At 34.6% G+C, this 18,372-nt stretch overlaps 2 protein-coding genes across 10 annotated transcripts; one reads left to right on the top strand and one right to left on the bottom strand.

Annotated features, from left to right (window-relative positions):
- The first annotated feature begins 275 nt into the window (after positions 1 to 275).
- LOC145807295 (protein STRUBBELIG-RECEPTOR FAMILY 6-like) lies at positions 276 to 3,302 on the top strand. The gene is made up of 4 exons (XM_082905263.1): positions 276 to 325; positions 416 to 564; positions 2,318 to 2,592; positions 3,027 to 3,302. The coding sequence occupies exons 1-4, from the start codon at positions 276 to 278 to the stop codon at positions 3,300 to 3,302; spliced, it is 750 nt and encodes a 249-aa protein (XP_082761389.1).
- Positions 3,303 to 6,061: 2,759 nt separating this feature from the next.
- LOC114286328 (uncharacterized) lies at positions 6,062 to 18,010 on the bottom strand. 9 transcript variants are annotated; one of them, XR_003637501.2, is made up of 3 exons: positions 16,198 to 18,010; positions 15,990 to 16,090; positions 6,062 to 8,394 (listed from the first exon to the last, which is right to left on the bottom strand). XR_003637501.2 is itself a non-coding variant. In XM_082904204.1 (3 exons), exons 1-3 carry the CDS (start codon positions 17,708 to 17,710, stop codon positions 8,143 to 8,145), a joined length of 675 nt encoding a protein of 224 aa, XP_082760330.1. In that variant the 5' UTR covers positions 17,711 to 18,010; the 3' UTR covers positions 6,062 to 8,142. The 9 variants fall into 9 exon arrangements, 1 of the variants encoding a protein (XP_082760330.1); XR_014350061.1 differs by having other exon boundaries at positions 6,062 to 6,703; XR_014350062.1 differs by having other exon boundaries at positions 6,062 to 6,552.
- Positions 18,011 to 18,372: the final 362 nt, after the last annotated feature.

Genomic DNA, 18,372 nt, shown 5'->3' with positions numbered 1-18,372 from the left:
CTTAGGAGTGAACCACCAAGACAATCTAGTTGTTCTAGATGACCCCCCTTAGTGAAATTACAAGTCTGCTGGTGGCACCTCCTCTCACTTTCCATACAGAGGCTTGCTTGAAGATACAAATTTTTTTATTCATAGATGCAATTGCACCATCAGCCACATCCTTAGAGAAGGCAATATGTGCGCAGATAAGCTTGCAAATATTAGAATATAGTAAGCATATAAATCTCCAGTAAGCATATAAATCTGATGATAAGCTTGCAAATATTAGAACATATATGCAATTGCTTGGTTGGATTCCTTCCCAGTTGAAGAATATAAATCTCCAGTAAGCATTTCGCACTGTATTAATTATTTAAAAGTTTCTATGGAAGGAAATTCTTTCATTAAAGTATGAGATTCATGATGCTCTTAACAGGAAGGATGGTAACTCATGGAGCTCAAGGCCTGCACCCCCACCTCCACCTGGCACACCTCCAGTGCCTAGTGCCAACCGAAACCACAATTCTGGTGGCAATAACAACCCATCTAATGGGGGCGGTAGTGGTGGTGGCATCTCAAAATCAGGTATAGGGGGTGGAGGTGTAGCTGGAATAGTGATATCCCTTTTAGTTTTGGGGGGATTGGTAGCATTCTTTATTGTGAAGAGAAGGTCCAGAAGGTCATCCACTGATGTAGAGAAACTTGATAATCAGCCTTTTGCCCCTCTTGCTTCTCATGAGGCAAGGTACCAATTCTTCATATAATCAAATGTTACTTTAGCTTCTCTCCTATCTCTTGTTTATTTCGGCTGCGACATGCTTCATGGGATTTTAATTTGTTTGACAAACCTTTCTGGAAGAAATTTGAATGTCATGTGCCACAAAGAACCATGAAATTTACATGAACTTGGACAGGCAGGTGTGATAATGTAATTATATTTGGCTGATAGAATGAGTCTTGTCCTAACATCATTATAGTTATAGGATGTTAAGTTACTTATTTCCCCATTGAGGTCTGTTCTATGGTAAAGCCTTCAACTTAAATATAACATTTTTTCTCATAAACCTCCTGTACTCGCAAATAATTTGGTTGAACTAAAAAGACATAGGAAGTAATTAGCTGTTTTGATAGGAGTTATTTAGGTGAAGAAAGACATGATTGATCGTGTTGAGCCTATAATTGTGTGCTTTGACTTGTTCATTTGAGTTCTTATTTGTATAAGGGTGGCAACCCCTCTGATGTTGTTGCTTTAATCAATTATTATTTATCAAAGAAAAAAAATTGAATTTTTATTTGAAGACATATTTCCACTTGAAAATAAGTAGTAGAAAAATTAAGATTTTTGTACAAGCTACATCCATGAAGAACAGCACTATGACGTTTTTGACTTCCACTCAATAGTTATGAACTGCACTATGATGTTTGTGACTTTGGCTGAAGAGTTTAGAACTCCAAACTAAGGGTGGTTTGGGTATGACTTATTTAGTGGCTTATTGGCTTTTTACGAAAATACGTGCAGAAAAGTAGAGAACGGATTTGATAACTTGTAGTAAATAAGCCAATAAGCAGCTTATTTAGGTGGTACCCAAAATAGTTGAGACTTCCTGGCTGTTGGAAATTGGAATATGTTTTGAGCTTCCCCTTGCACTGCTATTTTTGGGGTCCTTTCCATCTGTCTGTGATAGATGGACAGAAGAAAGCTTTTCGTGATGTCTCTTCATATCCACGTTAAAGATCATTACTGTCCTATTGTGGGTTCTTGGTGTTTACAACTTCTTTGATATCACTGTTAAACTGGGTTCATGTGGCTGACCCCTGAAACACAAATAGGGATTATTTACATCGTTTGTTTTTCTGCTAAGTTGTGGCTTTTGAAAATACAGTTCCCTAGTCGTGATACTTAATAGAAAGGGGATTTTTTTTTTCTCCAAATATTGTATCCAGATTCTGGGTGTAATCTGTAGAGTCAAGGATCACAAATCCATGATTCAGTAGTACGCAGTAGATGCAGGCCTCCATGGTCTACTTCCCTTGATGTATTTCAATTTAGATTAATCAAAACCTTCCTTTGAACTCAGGTTCACCCAGTTATCTTAAAAGAAATGTTTAGTGATGAAACTCTGACTAAGATATTAGTTTTTTTCTTATGAATGTCCACTGTTGAGTGGCTTGAGCCTAATAATTTTCTTTATACCGTGTACATAAGCTAAGCTAAAACTCTAAAAAGGGGCTAAATTTCTATAGGTCTTATTAAAACACAATGTTACTTGTATTTCCATTTGTTTGAACCTACTTGAGCACTGTATTTAATTTTAACTCTATGGCATCATTTTTGCAGCGATTCAAACTCCATCCACAGACATCACAAAAACATTTGAAACTTCAGCCTCAATAAACCTAAGACCTCCACCTATTGATCATCACAAATCATTTGATGAAGATGATTTCTCAAGGAAACCCATTGTTCCCAAGAAAGTCCATACACCTCCAGTAAATGCTATATCATATTCAATAGCAGACTTGCAGATGGCTACAGACAGCTTTAGTGTTGAAACTCTTGACGGCGAGGGGTCCATTGGATGTGTTTATCGAGCTCAGTTTGATGAAGGAAATGTACTCTCTTGAGCTTAATGCTTACACTTTCTTAATCTGTGGGTGAATAGTATATTTATTTATGACAGATAATTATGTTCCTGCAACATGGCAAATTTGAAGTAGGGAAGAGTGTTTAGTTGTAGGGATCAGCATTCATTAAGAAACATCTATCTCAAACATGCACATGCTTTGCTTGTACTACTTGAATTGTTAATTTTGAAGGCTAAGAGGAGAAAAAAAGAAAAATAAATTCACCAGAGTGGCTTCCATAATAGTATACAATGCCCCTTCCCTTATTTCTTTATTGTCCACAATTCCCGATGGGCATCTGAACAAAAACAGTTTGAAGGAACCACTTTGTTGGGTTTCTTTGAGCTTTCCTCATTTTTCACCCAGTGGTCAAATCATTTGTTTAATGATTTCACCTTTTATGTCTTTTGATGATATTACAGGTTCTTGCTGTGAAGAAAATAAATTCATCTGCTCTTCCAAATCACTTGTCTGAAGATTTTATGGATATAGTTTCAGACGTATCCCGGTTGCGGCATCCAAATATAACAGAGCTTGTTGGTTATTGTTCAGAGCATGGACAGCACCTGCTGGTATATGAGTTCCATAAAAATGGTTCTCTTTATGACTTCCTCCATCTCTCAGATGAATTTAGCAAGCCATTGACCTGGAACACACGTGTCAAGATTGCTTTAGGGACTGCACGTGCACTAGAGTAAGTTGAAAAAGAGATTGGGGAGCAATTAACATAGGAATGCTCTCTTAACTTGTTCTATTCCCACATTGAGATATTAGAACATAGTTTTGTTCCATTTAAAGAGCCACCAAAGAGGTTAATATAGCCGGGCTTGGTAACGCGAGCCAATGACTCAAGTGAGGGTATTAATGTGGTTGGAAGTTGGTCTGGTCCAATAAGCTGTCCCTGATGGGTTATTTGCTGGCCCGCCCATTCCGAGTAAGGAGTTGGGCCTTGAAGAATTGCTGGAAGCAGGTTACAGGTGGAAACAGGTTTGGGCCTTGAAGAATTGGTGGAAACAGGTTTACCTCCCGCTCTTGTCAGTGGATGGATTACGGGCCAGCCGTTCTCAATATGACAACCACTTTTTGTGTTTTTTTTTTTTTTTGACACTTGGGCCCAACATCTGATTTACAACATCTGATTTACATTTTCATTGGGCCAATAATATCTGGTGGCTGCCCCGTCTTGGTGGGTGGCCTGTCTCCCACAATAATAGCCACTTTTTTTTTTTTTTTATAAACTTTTTTCATTTTTTTTATGGCCCAACTCCCTAAATGCATTATTACTTTTCCTAATTATGAAAATGACAACCATTTTTTTTGGTGATTCTATTTGCACTTAAAAAATAATTGAGTACACCTAATTAAATATTTGAAATTTTAATTCATATTATATGCAATTTAAATTTATTAATAACGAAAACACATATTAAATCCTAAAATAAAATATCTTTTTTTTCATGGCACACCCTAATTACTTATATGTATTATTTAGATTCAAGTCTCTTATCTTCTTCCCCAAATTTCAATTATTTTATCTTTTTCTTTCTCACTCTAAAATTTCAATTCACCTTACCGAAACTTACCATTATCAACACCATTGTTTCTTTTTGTGTTGTTACTTACAAATAGAAGAAAGTTTGAACAAAATCAACTAACAAATGAGAACAATAATCAAAACTATTTTTTGAAACAATCCATCAAAGGTGATGTAAGTATTCACATAAATATCAAATTACAATTATTAATTTTTGTGTTTAGGGTATTATTTAGATAAAAGAAAAAACTCTTTAAAATTGCATTTGAATTGGAAAAATTAAAACAAGAATTTGAGGCTAAGATAAACAAAAATTATAAGAAACTATATATAGATACTGCACTGAAATTTATAAGAAGAGACGAGAGAGAGAACTGGGCATCGTTCAAAAAAAAAAAAGAAAAAAAGAGCAAACTGGACAACCCATCAATGATCTTCTCAAATGGGCACTTGGCATGGTGAACACAATAATTGCTAACACATTCAAGAAAAATCCTTTTCACAAATCAATAAAATAACTGCTTTATATATTCTCATAAAAAAAAAAAAAAATTAGTGATGGTTTAATTGATATTGAGAAATCTATATGTGAATAAATAATTGTGAGAAATCTATTTAAGAATTTTTGAAAAGTTTTTTTGTAAAGTGGTGTAATTTGAAATTTTTGATTTGTTTATTATTTGGGTGTATCTAGAAGGATAATTTAGGAAAAACATAGGATGTATTGAGAATAAAATATAACCTTAAATAATTTAATAGGATGTATTGATAATTAAACGTACTTAATGATTTTTTTGGGTGGAAATAGAATCCTCCACTCTTTTGTTTTTCTTACACTCGGGCCCAATATTTGATTTACATTTTCCCATTCTTGGGCCCAATAATATCTGGTGGCTTCCCCTTCTTGGTGGGCCCAATAATATATGGTGGCCTGTCTCCCTCACCAAAAGCCATTTTTTTTTTTTAATTTAACTTTTTACATTTTTTTATGGCCCAACTCCCTAAATGCATTATTACTTTTCCTAATTATGAAAAAAATGTAGATTCTGTTTGGTTTGATTTTCTTACTTTTAGAAATATTTTTTAAAATTTAAAAATTAATTTGGTAAAAAAAAAAATTGTTTTAATTATTTTATATAATTTTATTAATTGATATGACATAAATAATTTTTAAAATTCAAAAAAAAAATTCATATTTATTTTCGTTAAACTATATATATTTTTAATTTTGAAGATAGTTTCATAAAAACCAAACAAACATGTGTCCAAACAACAAAAGATAATTTGTTTTTCAAAATATTAGCTTGGAAAACAAACTCTTCTTTGATCTTCCCTAAAGGAAACTTTTTTGATCATCCATCTTATGCTTCTTTGATTATTATTATGACTTATTTTAAATAAATAAATAAATAAAAAAAGAAGAAATCATTCATCCTTGGGACCCTTGCACTACATTTCTTTTTTTGGGTGAATAAATCATAAATAAATATAAACACAAATACAAGGGGCATGCCCCCTGCCCTAACCCCAACTATACAAGCAAGAACAACCAACCTAAAAACAGCCTAAAAAGGCATGCCAAACAGAGAACAAGTTGATACAAAAGCAACTTCAACTAACAAAACTAAGATATATATATTACCTGGAAAATCCAAACCTATTAACTGCATAAATAAATATATACCAAACAATTAAATAACTTAGAATTATAACACGGGATTGGCCTCGTTCGGCAAATGGCTTTTTTAGTCAAAAAGTTACTAAAAAGGCCAAAAAGCCAACAACCTATACCAAAAAGTTAAAGATTCTTTTTTCTCTATACGTTTTGCACATCTTTTCGTAAAAAACCAAAAGGTCATCCCAAACATACTAGTTTTTTTTACATCACATTTTAGCCAAAAAATCAAAAAGTTACTAAAAAAGTTTGTTCCCAAACGAGACCTGCTCCAAAACAGATTGTGATTCCTTGTATATGTTCAGGCTCCCTATACAAACAGTACGTGGACCATGAACACATTCCATAAGCTCACAAATCTGATACAAAAAAAGAGACAAAAAAGAGCCATCCCTTACACAACCCGTAAGGGTAGGCCAACAAAAGATCTTCAAGACATCCACCCAAACAACAGTACCATAGTATAATGAATTCAACAGATATATACAATTAAAATAAAAGCTTTCTTCACACTCGAGGCGCCTAAAACAGCCATCCCTCCTTGCTACCAGCTTCCAGAATTTAGCAGACCCAGCCCAAGATAGATAGATACATGGGTTCCAGAAGTGCCAGCTATACAACAGCAGGTAATACACAACAGCTGCTGTATGATTGCACAAACACACAATATATATTCTCACTGCACTCGGCCCACTATATAGGATCTCACAACGCTCAAAGATTATCCTTTCCATGCAACCTGTAAAGAAACAAAACAATAGGAAAATATAATTGTTAGCACTCAATGCGCCCATGAATGATGGTAAGGAAGTGTATATTGCTCACAGACACTCAACTCTCAGTTAAAGTAATAGCACACTCTCAATGAAGACATATAGCAGCTCTATTTCCTGCAAAATATAGCAAAAGTTAGACAATCCCTCATATTTATGCTCTTATGCACTCAACCCACACATACTGAACTCCCATCACTCAATGGTTGTATGGTCTTCAGAATAGTGTGGGGAAGCCTCCAAGAATTCAGGAACCATCTGTCACTAGAATGCCTTGTACAGTTAGTCATAGACATCATACGAAATCTAATCATATCTACAATGCATTTAATAACAACCTCCTCAGGAATCATCTCTTTTTTGGAAATTCTATTATTTCTAGCAATCCACAATTGATACACATTACAAGTAAAAGCCAATTTAACAATAATAGCTCTAATAGATTTACCTTGAGCAGATTGTGCCACATGCTGAGTAATACCAGGCCATTGACTACCAGGCCAAGAGACATTCAACTTAGATTGAATATAGGTCCACATTCTAGAAGAGAAAGGGTAATCAAAAAACAGATGATTGTGATTTTCACAAGAGTCCTTACAAAGCACACATTCAGTAGATTGAGAAATGCCAAACAATCTTAGTCTATCCCTAGTATTCAATCTACCAAGGATTGCCATCCAAGTTATAAAACTAGCCTTAGGGATATTATGGGGGCCCCAAAGAATGGCAGCCCAGGACATTCTATCCCCAGACTTTCTCAAATAATTCCAAGTTGAAGTGACAGAAAATTTCCCATCAGAGGAGGGAAGCCATCTGACAGAATCTAGGCCATTATTGGGATGGAGGGTAAAAGGAGTGCTCTCAATCAATTCCCTTAATTCCCAAGAAGAAGCAACAGGCCATCTCCAACTAGTATTATCAACAATGGGGGTGTTTGGGAACCTTTGAGATAGGCTATTTTAGCCTCAAATTATAAAAAAGCCCAAAAGCCTCAAATTGTCCCGCCTAATTCAAAAAAAAAAAAAAAAAAATGAAAAGTAGCGGCTGTTAGCCTACACTGTCACCAACAGTGTAGGCTGCAGACAGATAAATGACCATTTTACCCCAATAGCTCAATTTTGAAAAAAATAAGATTAGGGGCAAATCTGTCATTTCAATCTTAAACATCATTTCAAACACATTTTTTAATACAACAATCAACCCAAAAATTTGACCCAACTTCCCAAACATAAAAACTAAAATAGCCTACTAAAATAGCCAAAAAACCAAAAAATCAAAAAAAAAGCTACTTCCCAAACACCCACAATATCTTTGACCTTAGACTCCATGCCAAGGGTAGAGTCAAAAATAATACGGTCCCCAAATTTAGCCCACAGAGATCCAAGGGGATGCCAGTTATCAAACCACAAGAAAATCTTCTCCCCATCCCCAACACAATGTTGAATCAAAGGGTAAATGATAGGTCTAAGGGAAAGAATTTTCCTGAAAACCCAAGATGGAGCACTAGGCATTTTTACCCTCCAAAAGCTCTTGCCTTTAAGCAAGTAAGATTTGACTCATTGACACCACATGGATTGCTCACCCCCAGAAAAGAGAAACCAAATATGCTTGGCAATGGTAGCTTTGTTCCAGATTTCTAAAGATTTAAACCCCAAACCCCCCTCATTCTTAGGGTAACAGATATTCTCCCAAGAAACTTTAGCCCCATGGGTTCTAAACTCACAGCCAGACCAAAAGAAAGACCTAAAAAGGGTTTCAATGGCTCTAATAATCTTCTTGGGAAGAATGAATAAAGAAGACCAATAAACCTGCACGGAAAACAGGACAGATTGCACTACATTTCTTTCAAGGGTCTAAAACAGTAAGCTTCTGTTAATTATTTTTATTTACGCTCTTAACCACATAACAAAGTACAAGATAAAGGTGCAACTTGTTGGACAATCTTCACTGTATTTAAAAGTTTTAATTCTATTGTGTACACAACAACAAATAGAATTTAAAGAAATAAAGAAAAGGAGAGAATTTGTTTGATTACAAAAATCAAACTCGAAATAAAAATAAATAAATAAAAACAGATTTTATTTTGTTACAAAAACAAAATTAAAATCTGATTTAAATAAATAAAAACAACACTGAAAATAAATTAAATAACTTACTTGATTTAATTTCTTTGAATTATTTTCTGATCAAGTCCAGTGTTTGACACTGTGTCCTTAAGACAGATTCGTCCTCTCCACGGTGCTTTCAGAATTTGGACGTCTATCTCCCAGGATGAAATGATCTTACCACAAACAATAGCAGCACTACAAATTGTTTGCCTTACGAACACACTAAGTGTTTACACTCTTTCTTTCGAAAATAAAATGCAGCAAGATGAAGAATATAATTTGCAGAGGATGGAGTACGAAAAATCTCAGTAAAATCCAAATGGGAGGCTAGTCTATTTATAGATGTTAAGGTGGCTTTTCGTTTTGAATTGAACAGGTATGAAACCTGTTAGATTCAAATTTAAACAGATTTGAATCTGTTTATTAAACAGATAGAAACGGGAAGGGCCCTGTTTGGATGAACAATAAATCCAAAACTGTTTAATTCTGTTTGAAAACGGGAAGGGCTCTGTTTGGATGAGCACTAAATCCAAAACAGTTTAATTCTGTTTGAAAACGGGAAGGGCCCTGTTTGGATAAACAATAAATCCAAACCAGTTTATTGAATTCTGAATTTTATTTTAATAAAAAATAAAATAAAATTCAAATGTTTTTGGCCCAAAAAGATTAGAAAGGGCCCTGTTTGGATAAACAATAAATCCAAACCAGTTTATTGAATTCTGAATTTTATTTTAATAAAAAATAAAATAAAATTCAAATGTTTTTGGCCCAAAAAGATTAGAAGCCCAACCCAACCACGCGCCCAGGCCCAGCCCGCCCGCCCGACCGGACGGCGGCGCGCGCGCGTGTGGTGATTTTTGGGTCCAATGGGTCTAGCCCATAACCTCTCCCTCTAAAACACTTGGGTACCCCTTGGGGCGCACCCCAAGTATCTCACCCTAAGCCTTATAAACCCTTTCAAAACTTCCCACCAAATCAATGTGGGACAAGCCAATTTACAACCTTAAGGAATTTCCACCAAAAACTCCATTTCCATGGAGCACACTTTGGCTTCAATTTCCCATTCACTCGGTAATGGTTTTGATCAACCAAATATACCACGTGAATCACAACGCGGCATAGAACGCGTTACCACTTTGACCCGAGTAAATCGACACTCGGGGCCCACCTAAAAAATAGACCGAACTTAGGAAAAAATTCTGGTTTTATCCAGAATTTTATAACCATTTCCAACAATCCCCCAGATAAATGGAATTTGATGACAACGGAAATGCAACAATATGCAGACTTTAACGAAAGAGTATAAGTCGAAAATATCTTGCATCAGGATAGATAGTTTTCGGCTTTGAACCTTCCCTAGTGATAACCTATCGGACTTACTGGCTAACCAATGGACGCGATGCCTTGAATTGTTCAGCCGTTTGTGTAAGCCAAAACAATAGATTTCACACAAAATATCTTCTAACACATCGTGGTTCTCACTGTTGTGTTCATTTTGGCCTTGAACGCGCCTGGTTTTCATAAGTGTTTCTAGAGAATTTAGCCTTTTCATTCTCATAGAACCGGCCCCAGTTCAACACTCATATAGGTGATTCTTATTGTGAGTATGTTCTTATACTCATCTTGATTTTATGTCTTAATCAAGATATAAGTAATCATTAAAAGCAAAGCTTATCCTTATACCCGTGCAGACAACATATGTTGCAGATATCACTCTCACCATAGGAATGGGTAGGAATTTTAATCCCTTGGTGATTTCTGGCGAGCCATACATAACTTAGTTGTCCCTTTGAACTTAGTTCTTGGGATCTCCAGTCATATAAGTAGGGTTACCATTATGACGACTCTTATGTAATAGGCTTTAATCCCATCCCCTTCGATGAACTATACACTAGCTCTTTTGTCAAACCTTTTGTTAACGGATCCGCAATATTCTCTTTTGATTTTATATAATCTATTGAGATTATTCCGTTTGACAACAATTGTCTTACGGTATTATGTCGACGATGTATATGTCGTGACTTACCGTTATACATGTGATTCTGTGCCCTGCCTATTGCAGATTGACTATCACAATGAATGCAAATAGCTGGCACAGGTTTTGGCCACATTGGAATGTCTTCTAAGAAGTGACGAAGCCATTCTGCTTCTTCACCTGCTTTGTCTAAAGCAATGAACTCAGATTCCATTGTGGATCGTGCGATGCAAGTTTGTTTCGTGGACTTCCAAGAAACAGCAGCGCCGCCTAGAGTAAAGACATATCCACTAGTGGATTTTGAATCTTTAGTATCCGATATCCAATTGGCATCACAATAACCTTCAAGTACTGCTGGATATCGAGTAAAGTTCAAACCATGATCACAAGTAAATCTTAGATATCTAAGAACTCGAATGATCGCTTTCCAATGGTCTTCTCCAGGGTTACTAGTGTACCTACTCAATTTACTGATAGCATAAGCTATATCAGGACGAGTACAATTCATTAGGTACATTAGGCTTCCAATGATTTGGGAGTATTTTAACTGAGACACTGCATCACCTTTATTTTTTGATAAATAAAGACTGATGTCTACAGGTGTTCTAGCTAAATTCAAATCATCCTTGATAAATTTATCAAGAATTTTCTCAATATAATGAGATTGAGATAATGCATATCCGTCAGATGTTTTAGTAATTTTCATTCCTAATATAACATCTGCGACCCCCATATCTTTCATATCAAATCTTTTGTTAAGCATCTGCTTAGTTGATTTGATCATGTTTTGACTGCTTCCAATGATAAGCATGTCATCCACATAAAGACAAACTATGACATATCCTTGGTCAGTGTTTTTAACATAGACGCATTTGTCACATTCGTTTATCTTAAACCCATTAGTAAGCATTGCATGATCAAATTTTTCATGCCATTGCTTAGGTGCTTGTTTTAATCCATAAAGGGATTTTACAAGTCGACAAACTTTCTTTTCTTGCCCTGATACTACAAACCCTTCGGGTTGTTCCATATAGATCTCTTCATTTAGATCACCATTTAAGAAAGCTGTTTTAACATCTATTTGATGTATTTCTAATTTAAACAACGCTGCTATAGAAATAAGCATGCGAAAGGATGTTATTCTTGTCACAGGGGAATATGTGTCAAAATAGTCCAGACCTTCCTTTTATCTGTAACCTTTAACAACAAGTCTTGCTTTATACTTGTCAATTGAACCATCTGCTTTCATTTTTCTCTTGAATATCCATTTATATCCAAGAGGCTTAGAACCTGGTGGAAGATCCACCAATTCCCAAGTATGATTTTGCATAATTGATTCAATTTCATTATTAACAGCCTCTTTCCACAAATGTGCTTCAGGACCTGTCATTGCTGCCTTAAAGCTTTGAGGTTCATTTTCTAACAAGTATGTCAGAAAATCTGGACCAAAGGATTTTGATGTTCTCGCTCTTTTACTTCGTCTTGGTTCATCATTAGTTAAATCCTGTTGGTCGAGACTATTACTAGTCTCTTGTGTTTGATTGTCATTAGTCTCTTGACTTTGTGTACAATCATAAGTTCTTTTCTGTGAACTTAATTCCTGTCCTTTCTTGTAAGGAAAGACATGTTCAAAAAACACAGCATTCCTTGACTCTATAATAGTGTTCACATTTATATCAGGTATATCTGATTTATAAGTCAGAAACCGATATGCACTACTATTCTGAGCATAACCAATAAACACACAATCTACTGTTTTTGGTCCTATCTTAGTCTTTTTAGGAACAGGTACTTCAACTTTTGCCAAACACCCCCACACTTTTAAGTATTTGTAGGAAGGTGGTCGACCTTTCCACAATTCATAAGGAATGCTTTTGGTTTTCTTGTGGGGTATTCTATTAAGAACATAATTAGCAGACAATATTGCTTCCCCCCACAAGTTCTGTGGTAAGTCTGAACTTAGTAACATGGCATTCATCATTTCTTTTAGGGTTCTATTCTTCCTTTCAGCAATTCCATTTTGCTGTGGAGAATAAGGGGCTGTAGTATGGTGAATAAGGCCATGTTGTGCACAAAATTCATTTAATGGTGCATCATATTCACCACCCCTTATCACTTCTGATATAAATCAATGAATTTTAAAACAAATTCAAGAAAAAACCAAAATAATTATGACTACTCAAGTCAGAATTAATGTTTTGACAAAATCATATCCTCAAAAAAAAAAAAAAAAATTTCCTAAGAATCAAACAATTCAAAAACCCATTTGATTGTATACATTCTTGCAACTCAATAACAAATAAATGTCACTGTCATAAAAATATTTGTGACAGAAGAAAATTAAATTATCTCAACTAATGCAAGAGATACACCCCCATATTAATAAAATGGTTCATGGTTTAACAAATTCTACTACGCAAGTAAAATAATTATTAATGACATCTCATGTCACATAATTCAATAATCAACATAAAAATTTCTTAAATTACTTCCCAATTAAACAGATCGATATAATTACATACATCTTCATGTTTAAATTTCTTTGGTGTTTAAACACCCATTCAAAATTGATTAGAAATATTCAAATTAACCTGCTTATGTCCAAAGTCGACATAACAATTTATCATTCCAAATCACTTGAAATTATTGTTAAGAAATAACTTGAGTTGATATCATACATGCATATCAAATGCATCAACTAAAAATAATGAATTAACAAAATAAATTAATCATGCACGATCCTATCACTTGCATCATGAAATAAAAGGATTCTCAAATCATAAATAAAATCCAACGCATTTAAACTTTAAACTTCAAAATGACAAAACATACCTTCATTTAATTAGTTTGATTTGTACATAAATAAACAAATTAATATGCATTAAAATGTTCTTCTGAATATATATATATATATATTTTTCGACTCAAGTGCAGAAACAATTCAACACTATGAATCCACATTGTAATAAAAATAAAATTAGTTTGTAAAACTAATATTTTACTCTAGAAACAAATTCTTCCAAGTATACTCATGATGAACTATCATAAAGTCAAAATAATTAATACCTTTTCACAAAGGATTCAAAAATAAATGGTCTACCAAACGAAATCATTAGTTACTTACAAAATTAACAGATTGTGACCGAGTCACAAAGGTTACATGAAAGATTAACAAAATTAATTTTCTAGTTACTAAAACTAGAAAATAAATTACAATACAAAATAATTTTATTTTCCTTGTTACTAAAACTAGTAAAATAAAATACCGAAATAATATTTGATTACAAAAATCAGAAAACCAAATCATAAATTAATTTTCTAGTTACTTAAACCAGAAAATAAATTATAACACAAAATCATTTTATTTTTCTTGTTACTAAAACTAGAAAATAAAATACCACAAAACTTATCTGATTACAAAAATCAGAACAAACACAAAATAATTTTCTAGTTACCAAAATTAGAAAATAAATTAAAACACAAAATAATTTTCTAGTTACTAAAACCAGAAAATAAATTATAACAACAAAATAATTTTATTTTCCTTGTTACTAAAACTAGAAAAATAAAATATCACAAGAATTTTCTGTAATACCAAATAATATTCTGAATTGTTAATGACACCAGTATCGTACTACTAGTTGTTGTCAAAGAAAAGAGACAGTATATTACTACTATCTGTCAAATAGCATAAATCACTATTTGTTTTTCCAACCAGAATATTAATTTGAAAACACAGAAAATTAAATACAATGAAGATATCCAAAAAGGATTCTGTCTTAAAAGTTTTAATTCTATTGTGTACACAACAACAAATAGAATTTAAAGAAATAAAGAAAAGGAGAGAATTTGTTTGATTACAAAAATCAAACTCGAAATAAAAATAAATAAATAAAAACAGATTTTATTTTGTTACAAAAACAAAATTAAAATCTGATTTAAATAAATAAAAACAACACTGAAAATAAATTAAATAACTTACTTGATTTAATTTCTTTGAATTATTTTCTGATCAAGTCCAGTGTTTGACACTGTGTCCTTAAGACAGATTCGTCCTCTCCACGGTGCTTTCAGAATTTGGACGTCTATCTCCCAGGATGAAATGATCTTACCACAAACAATAGCAGCACTACAAATTGTTTGCCTTACGAACACACTAAGTGTTTACACTCTTTCTTTCGAAAATAAAATGCAGCAAGATGAAGAATATAATTTGCAGAGGATGGAGTACGAAAAATCTCAGTAAAATCCAAATGGGAGGCTAGTCTATTTATAGATGTTAAGGTGGCTTTTCGTTTTGAATTGAACAGGTATGAAACCTGTTAGATTCAAATTTAAACAGATTTGAATCTGTTTATTAAACAGATAGAAACGGGAAGGGCCCTGTTTGGATGAACAATAAATCCAAAACTGTTTAATTCTGTTTGAAAACGGGAAGGGCTCTGTTTGGATGAGCACTAAATCCAAAACAGTTTAATTCTGTTTGAAAACGGGAAGGGCCCTGTTTGGATAAACAATAAATCCAAACCAGTTTATTGAATTCTGAATTTTATTTTAATAAAAAATAAAATAAAATTCAAATGTTTTTGGCCCAAAAAGATTAGAAGCCCAACCCAACCACGCGCCCAGGCCCAGCCCAGCCCGCCCGCGCGTGGTGATTTTTGGGTCCAATGGGTCTAGCCCATAACCTCTCCCTCTAAAACACTTGGGTACCCCTTGGGGCACACCCCAAGTATCTCACCCTAAGCCTTATAAACCCTTTCAAAACTTCCCACCAAATCAATGTGGGACAAGCCAATTTACAACCTTAAGGAATTTCCACCAAAAACTCCATTTCCATGGAGCACACTTTGGCTTCAATTTCCCATTCACTCGGTAATGGTTTTGATCAACCAAATATACCACGTGAATCACAACGCGGCATAGAACGCGTTACCACTTTGACCCGAGTAAATCGACACTCGGGGCCCACCTAAAAAATAGACCGAACTTAGGAAAAAATTCTGGTTTTATCCAGAATTTTATAACCATTTCCAACACAACTTTCCTAACACGAGGATTATTTGTAAGAAGAGACACGAGGTGCAAAATAGGGGTAAATACAAACACTATTCATAAGACTTGAGATTACATCGAGTTCGTAGGGCCAATCTGGACAATTTTTTTAGACTTGCAATGCTAATATGATCACCGCATACCCTAGCTATTGAAATTTGAATGCTAAGCTTACACATACAATCAAAAGTCTGCGGAAAGATTAATCTCTTGAGTTACATATAATTTGAATCCTTTTAACACGAGTGTATAGAAAGTGACTCACTGGCTTGTCAGAGCATCGACTCAAAACTCCCCCGCCAGTACTCACCATGGAGCCCTCACCATGAATAACCGTCTTTTTTATACGCTCACCATCTTCAATTCCTGCCAGTAGAGAAATTTATTGTCACATCAAGAGTTACAAATGTCAAAAACAGTTTGATTAAAGCACCTACAACATTCTAAGTGTAAATGAGTTCAAAAAATCATACATTGGAGAAACACACATTTAATATGTATCAAGCCTTTCAACATCAAAACTTTGATAGCTAAACACCTAGGATAGTGCTCTTCTCCAAACCGAAAAGAACATCATTTGGAACTCACTTTCTCTTCTAAAGTAGACGCATGCAGATGGGATGCATTCTGAATTCTCCTAACTTCCAAATAGGCAAGAAGAGCATCATGTGAACGCTAACACTTTCACCGTGTCTCTGCTATCTTTATGTGAAACAAAATTTTCCATCCAACACAAAAGCATAACATCCAAGACTACATGAAAATAGATAATATAACATTGAAATGAACATAAGGATGTACAAAATATATTAACACAATTATAATATCATGGACTTGGAATAAAATAACTTGGTGTGCAACTCTTCAAAAGTGTGTATGGCTCTTCGTCTCCACAATCTTGTTCTAATCAAAGCAATTTAAACATTAAATTATTGCTAAATTATTCCATTTTCCAATTAAAACCACCGCGAAATACCACAATGCAATGCCCAACCCAACAAGCACCAACACCAAATCTTGAAAATTTGACAAAAACAAAAAAAAAAAAAAAAAAGGAAAAAGGAAGGAAAGAATTGTGTCAAAGACCACTGATTGGTTAGAGGTAAAATATATATATTTGAATAGCAATAAAATAAAAGGGGCAGGCGCATGCCATATTCAGAAGTACATCTCACTAACAATGTCTATAATAATCATAAATAAAACTTATCTATAGCACCCTGTGAGTTTGGTAATTCTTGTTCAGTGGAACAGGATCACCATCTAGTCCCCAGCAGTTTCTAGATTTTGCAGGTGTTTCCATGTAGGGAAGACAGAGAGGTAGAGATCTTCCAGAAGCTTGGTGAACAAAATGAAACATGTTATAGAACCTAGGTTGACTACTAGTGTGAAACAATAAGGTTTTACCATCTTCAAGACCTCAAGACATCATTCATTGCAAAGAGAAATGTCAAAAGCAAAAAAAAGATCTCCTAAGTTCATAACTAATCCCCGCAGAAAGCCAATTTGGCACAATTATGTTGCCTGTTGCAACTAAGAAGGCACAAGTCTAGTGAAGTTAACAAGCCGAAAAAATTGCAACTGCTGTAATGAAAGCTAATAATTACTCCAAACTTGAGATTTTATTTTCTTGATAAACTATAGCTTTTTAACTTAAGGAGTACCCTCATTTCCAATTCCTAATTCTGGAACATCAGTTTTCTTTTGATAAACATTCAACAGTTGAGGAACTTGATCCTGATGTTTGGTAACGAAGGCATCCAAGAAGCGCTCCTCACTCGTTGAAATGATAGCACTTAAACCTTTTTCCTTCTTTATCAAGCCATTCAACGACAGAACCCTGATGACGGAACATCTGGGAATGATCCTCTTCTCCAAACTGTAACCAAGAGTTTTTGGAGTTCTAGCAATAGTTATAGGTTCGAAACCGATCTCATTCACAAGGAAATCCATCCCACTCGTAATTTTCTTCTCGGACAGAATCATACATTTGGGGAACTACTTGAATGCCAAGTGAATGTCATCGTCAGACAAACCCCATCTCTTATAGACTTCTACTTCACGTTCCCAAGCTGATTTACTCATGCCAAAAAGCACACAAATTGCATCCACAAATGTCACTTTCGAAGGATCAAATCCCATTTCAATCGCCTTTCTTGCACACAGATTAAACTTGTCTTTGTTTCCAGCCACCACAGAAGGATTCCCACTTACGAATAAAGAGATACAGGATTGAGGCACACCAAGTTCTCTCAACAATGCCACATTGGGGATAGCATTTTTATCCACATGAATCCAGAAAAAATCGAGGCCGGAGCATCAAAGCAAAGACACCCCTTTTGTCAAGAAGAACAACTCTTTTGAGGAAATCAAGAGCTGGGATGAGGCTGTTTTTCAAGCTATAGCGTAACAGAAAAGGGGCCGAAGCAACAAGGTCAGCAACTTCAGTTCTTGAAAGCCCTAAAGATTGGAAAAATTCGAGTTTGGGCAAAAGGGTTTTCTTAGGGTTTGATAAGAGCAACGATGGGGAATGCTCTCTTAACTTGTTCTATTCCCACATGGAGATATTAGAACATAGTTTTGTCCCATTTAACGAGCCACCAAAGAGGTTAATATTGTTGGGCTTGGCAACGCGAGCCTGTGACTCA

Source organism: Camellia sinensis, chromosome 14 (assembly GCF_055761805.1).
Source record: "Camellia sinensis isolate YWXY chromosome 14, ASM5576180v1, whole genome shotgun sequence".
Classification (NCBI taxonomy): Eukaryota; Viridiplantae; Streptophyta; class Magnoliopsida; order Ericales; family Theaceae; genus Camellia; species Camellia sinensis.
The sequence above is the reverse complement of the archived record's forward strand: the minus strand, read 5'-3'. Positions and strand labels throughout refer to the sequence as shown.

What these genes read in the sequence shown, in the direction of transcription:
- LOC145807295 (XM_082905263.1), top strand. Translation starts at nt 276, where the DNA reads ATGCAATTGCTTGGTTGGATTCCTTCCCAGTTGAAGAATATAAATCTC. An exon ending in TTGAAGAATATAAATCTCCA is followed by an intron (nt 326 to 415) that starts GTAAGCATTTCG and finishes TGCTCTTAACAG; the next exon opens with GAAGGATGGTAACTCATGGA. An exon ending in TGGTGGCATCTCAAAATCAG is followed by an intron (nt 565 to 2,317) that starts GTATAGGGGGTG and finishes TCATTTTTGCAG; the next exon opens with CGATTCAAACTCCATCCACA.
- LOC114286328 (XM_082904204.1), bottom strand. Translation starts at nt 17,710, where the DNA reads ATGATTCTGTCCGAGAAGAAAATTACGAGTGGGATGGATTTCCTTGTG. An exon ending in ATTAGGAATTGGAAATGAGG is followed by an intron (nt 16,091 to 17,388) that starts GTACTCCTTAAG and finishes CTCTACTGGCAG; the next exon opens with GAATTGAAGATGGTGAGCGT. An exon ending in GTCGATGCTCTGACAAGCCA is followed by an intron (nt 8,395 to 15,989) that starts GTGAGTCACTTT and finishes TTTTCCGTGCAG; the next exon opens with GTTTATTGGTCTTCTTTATT.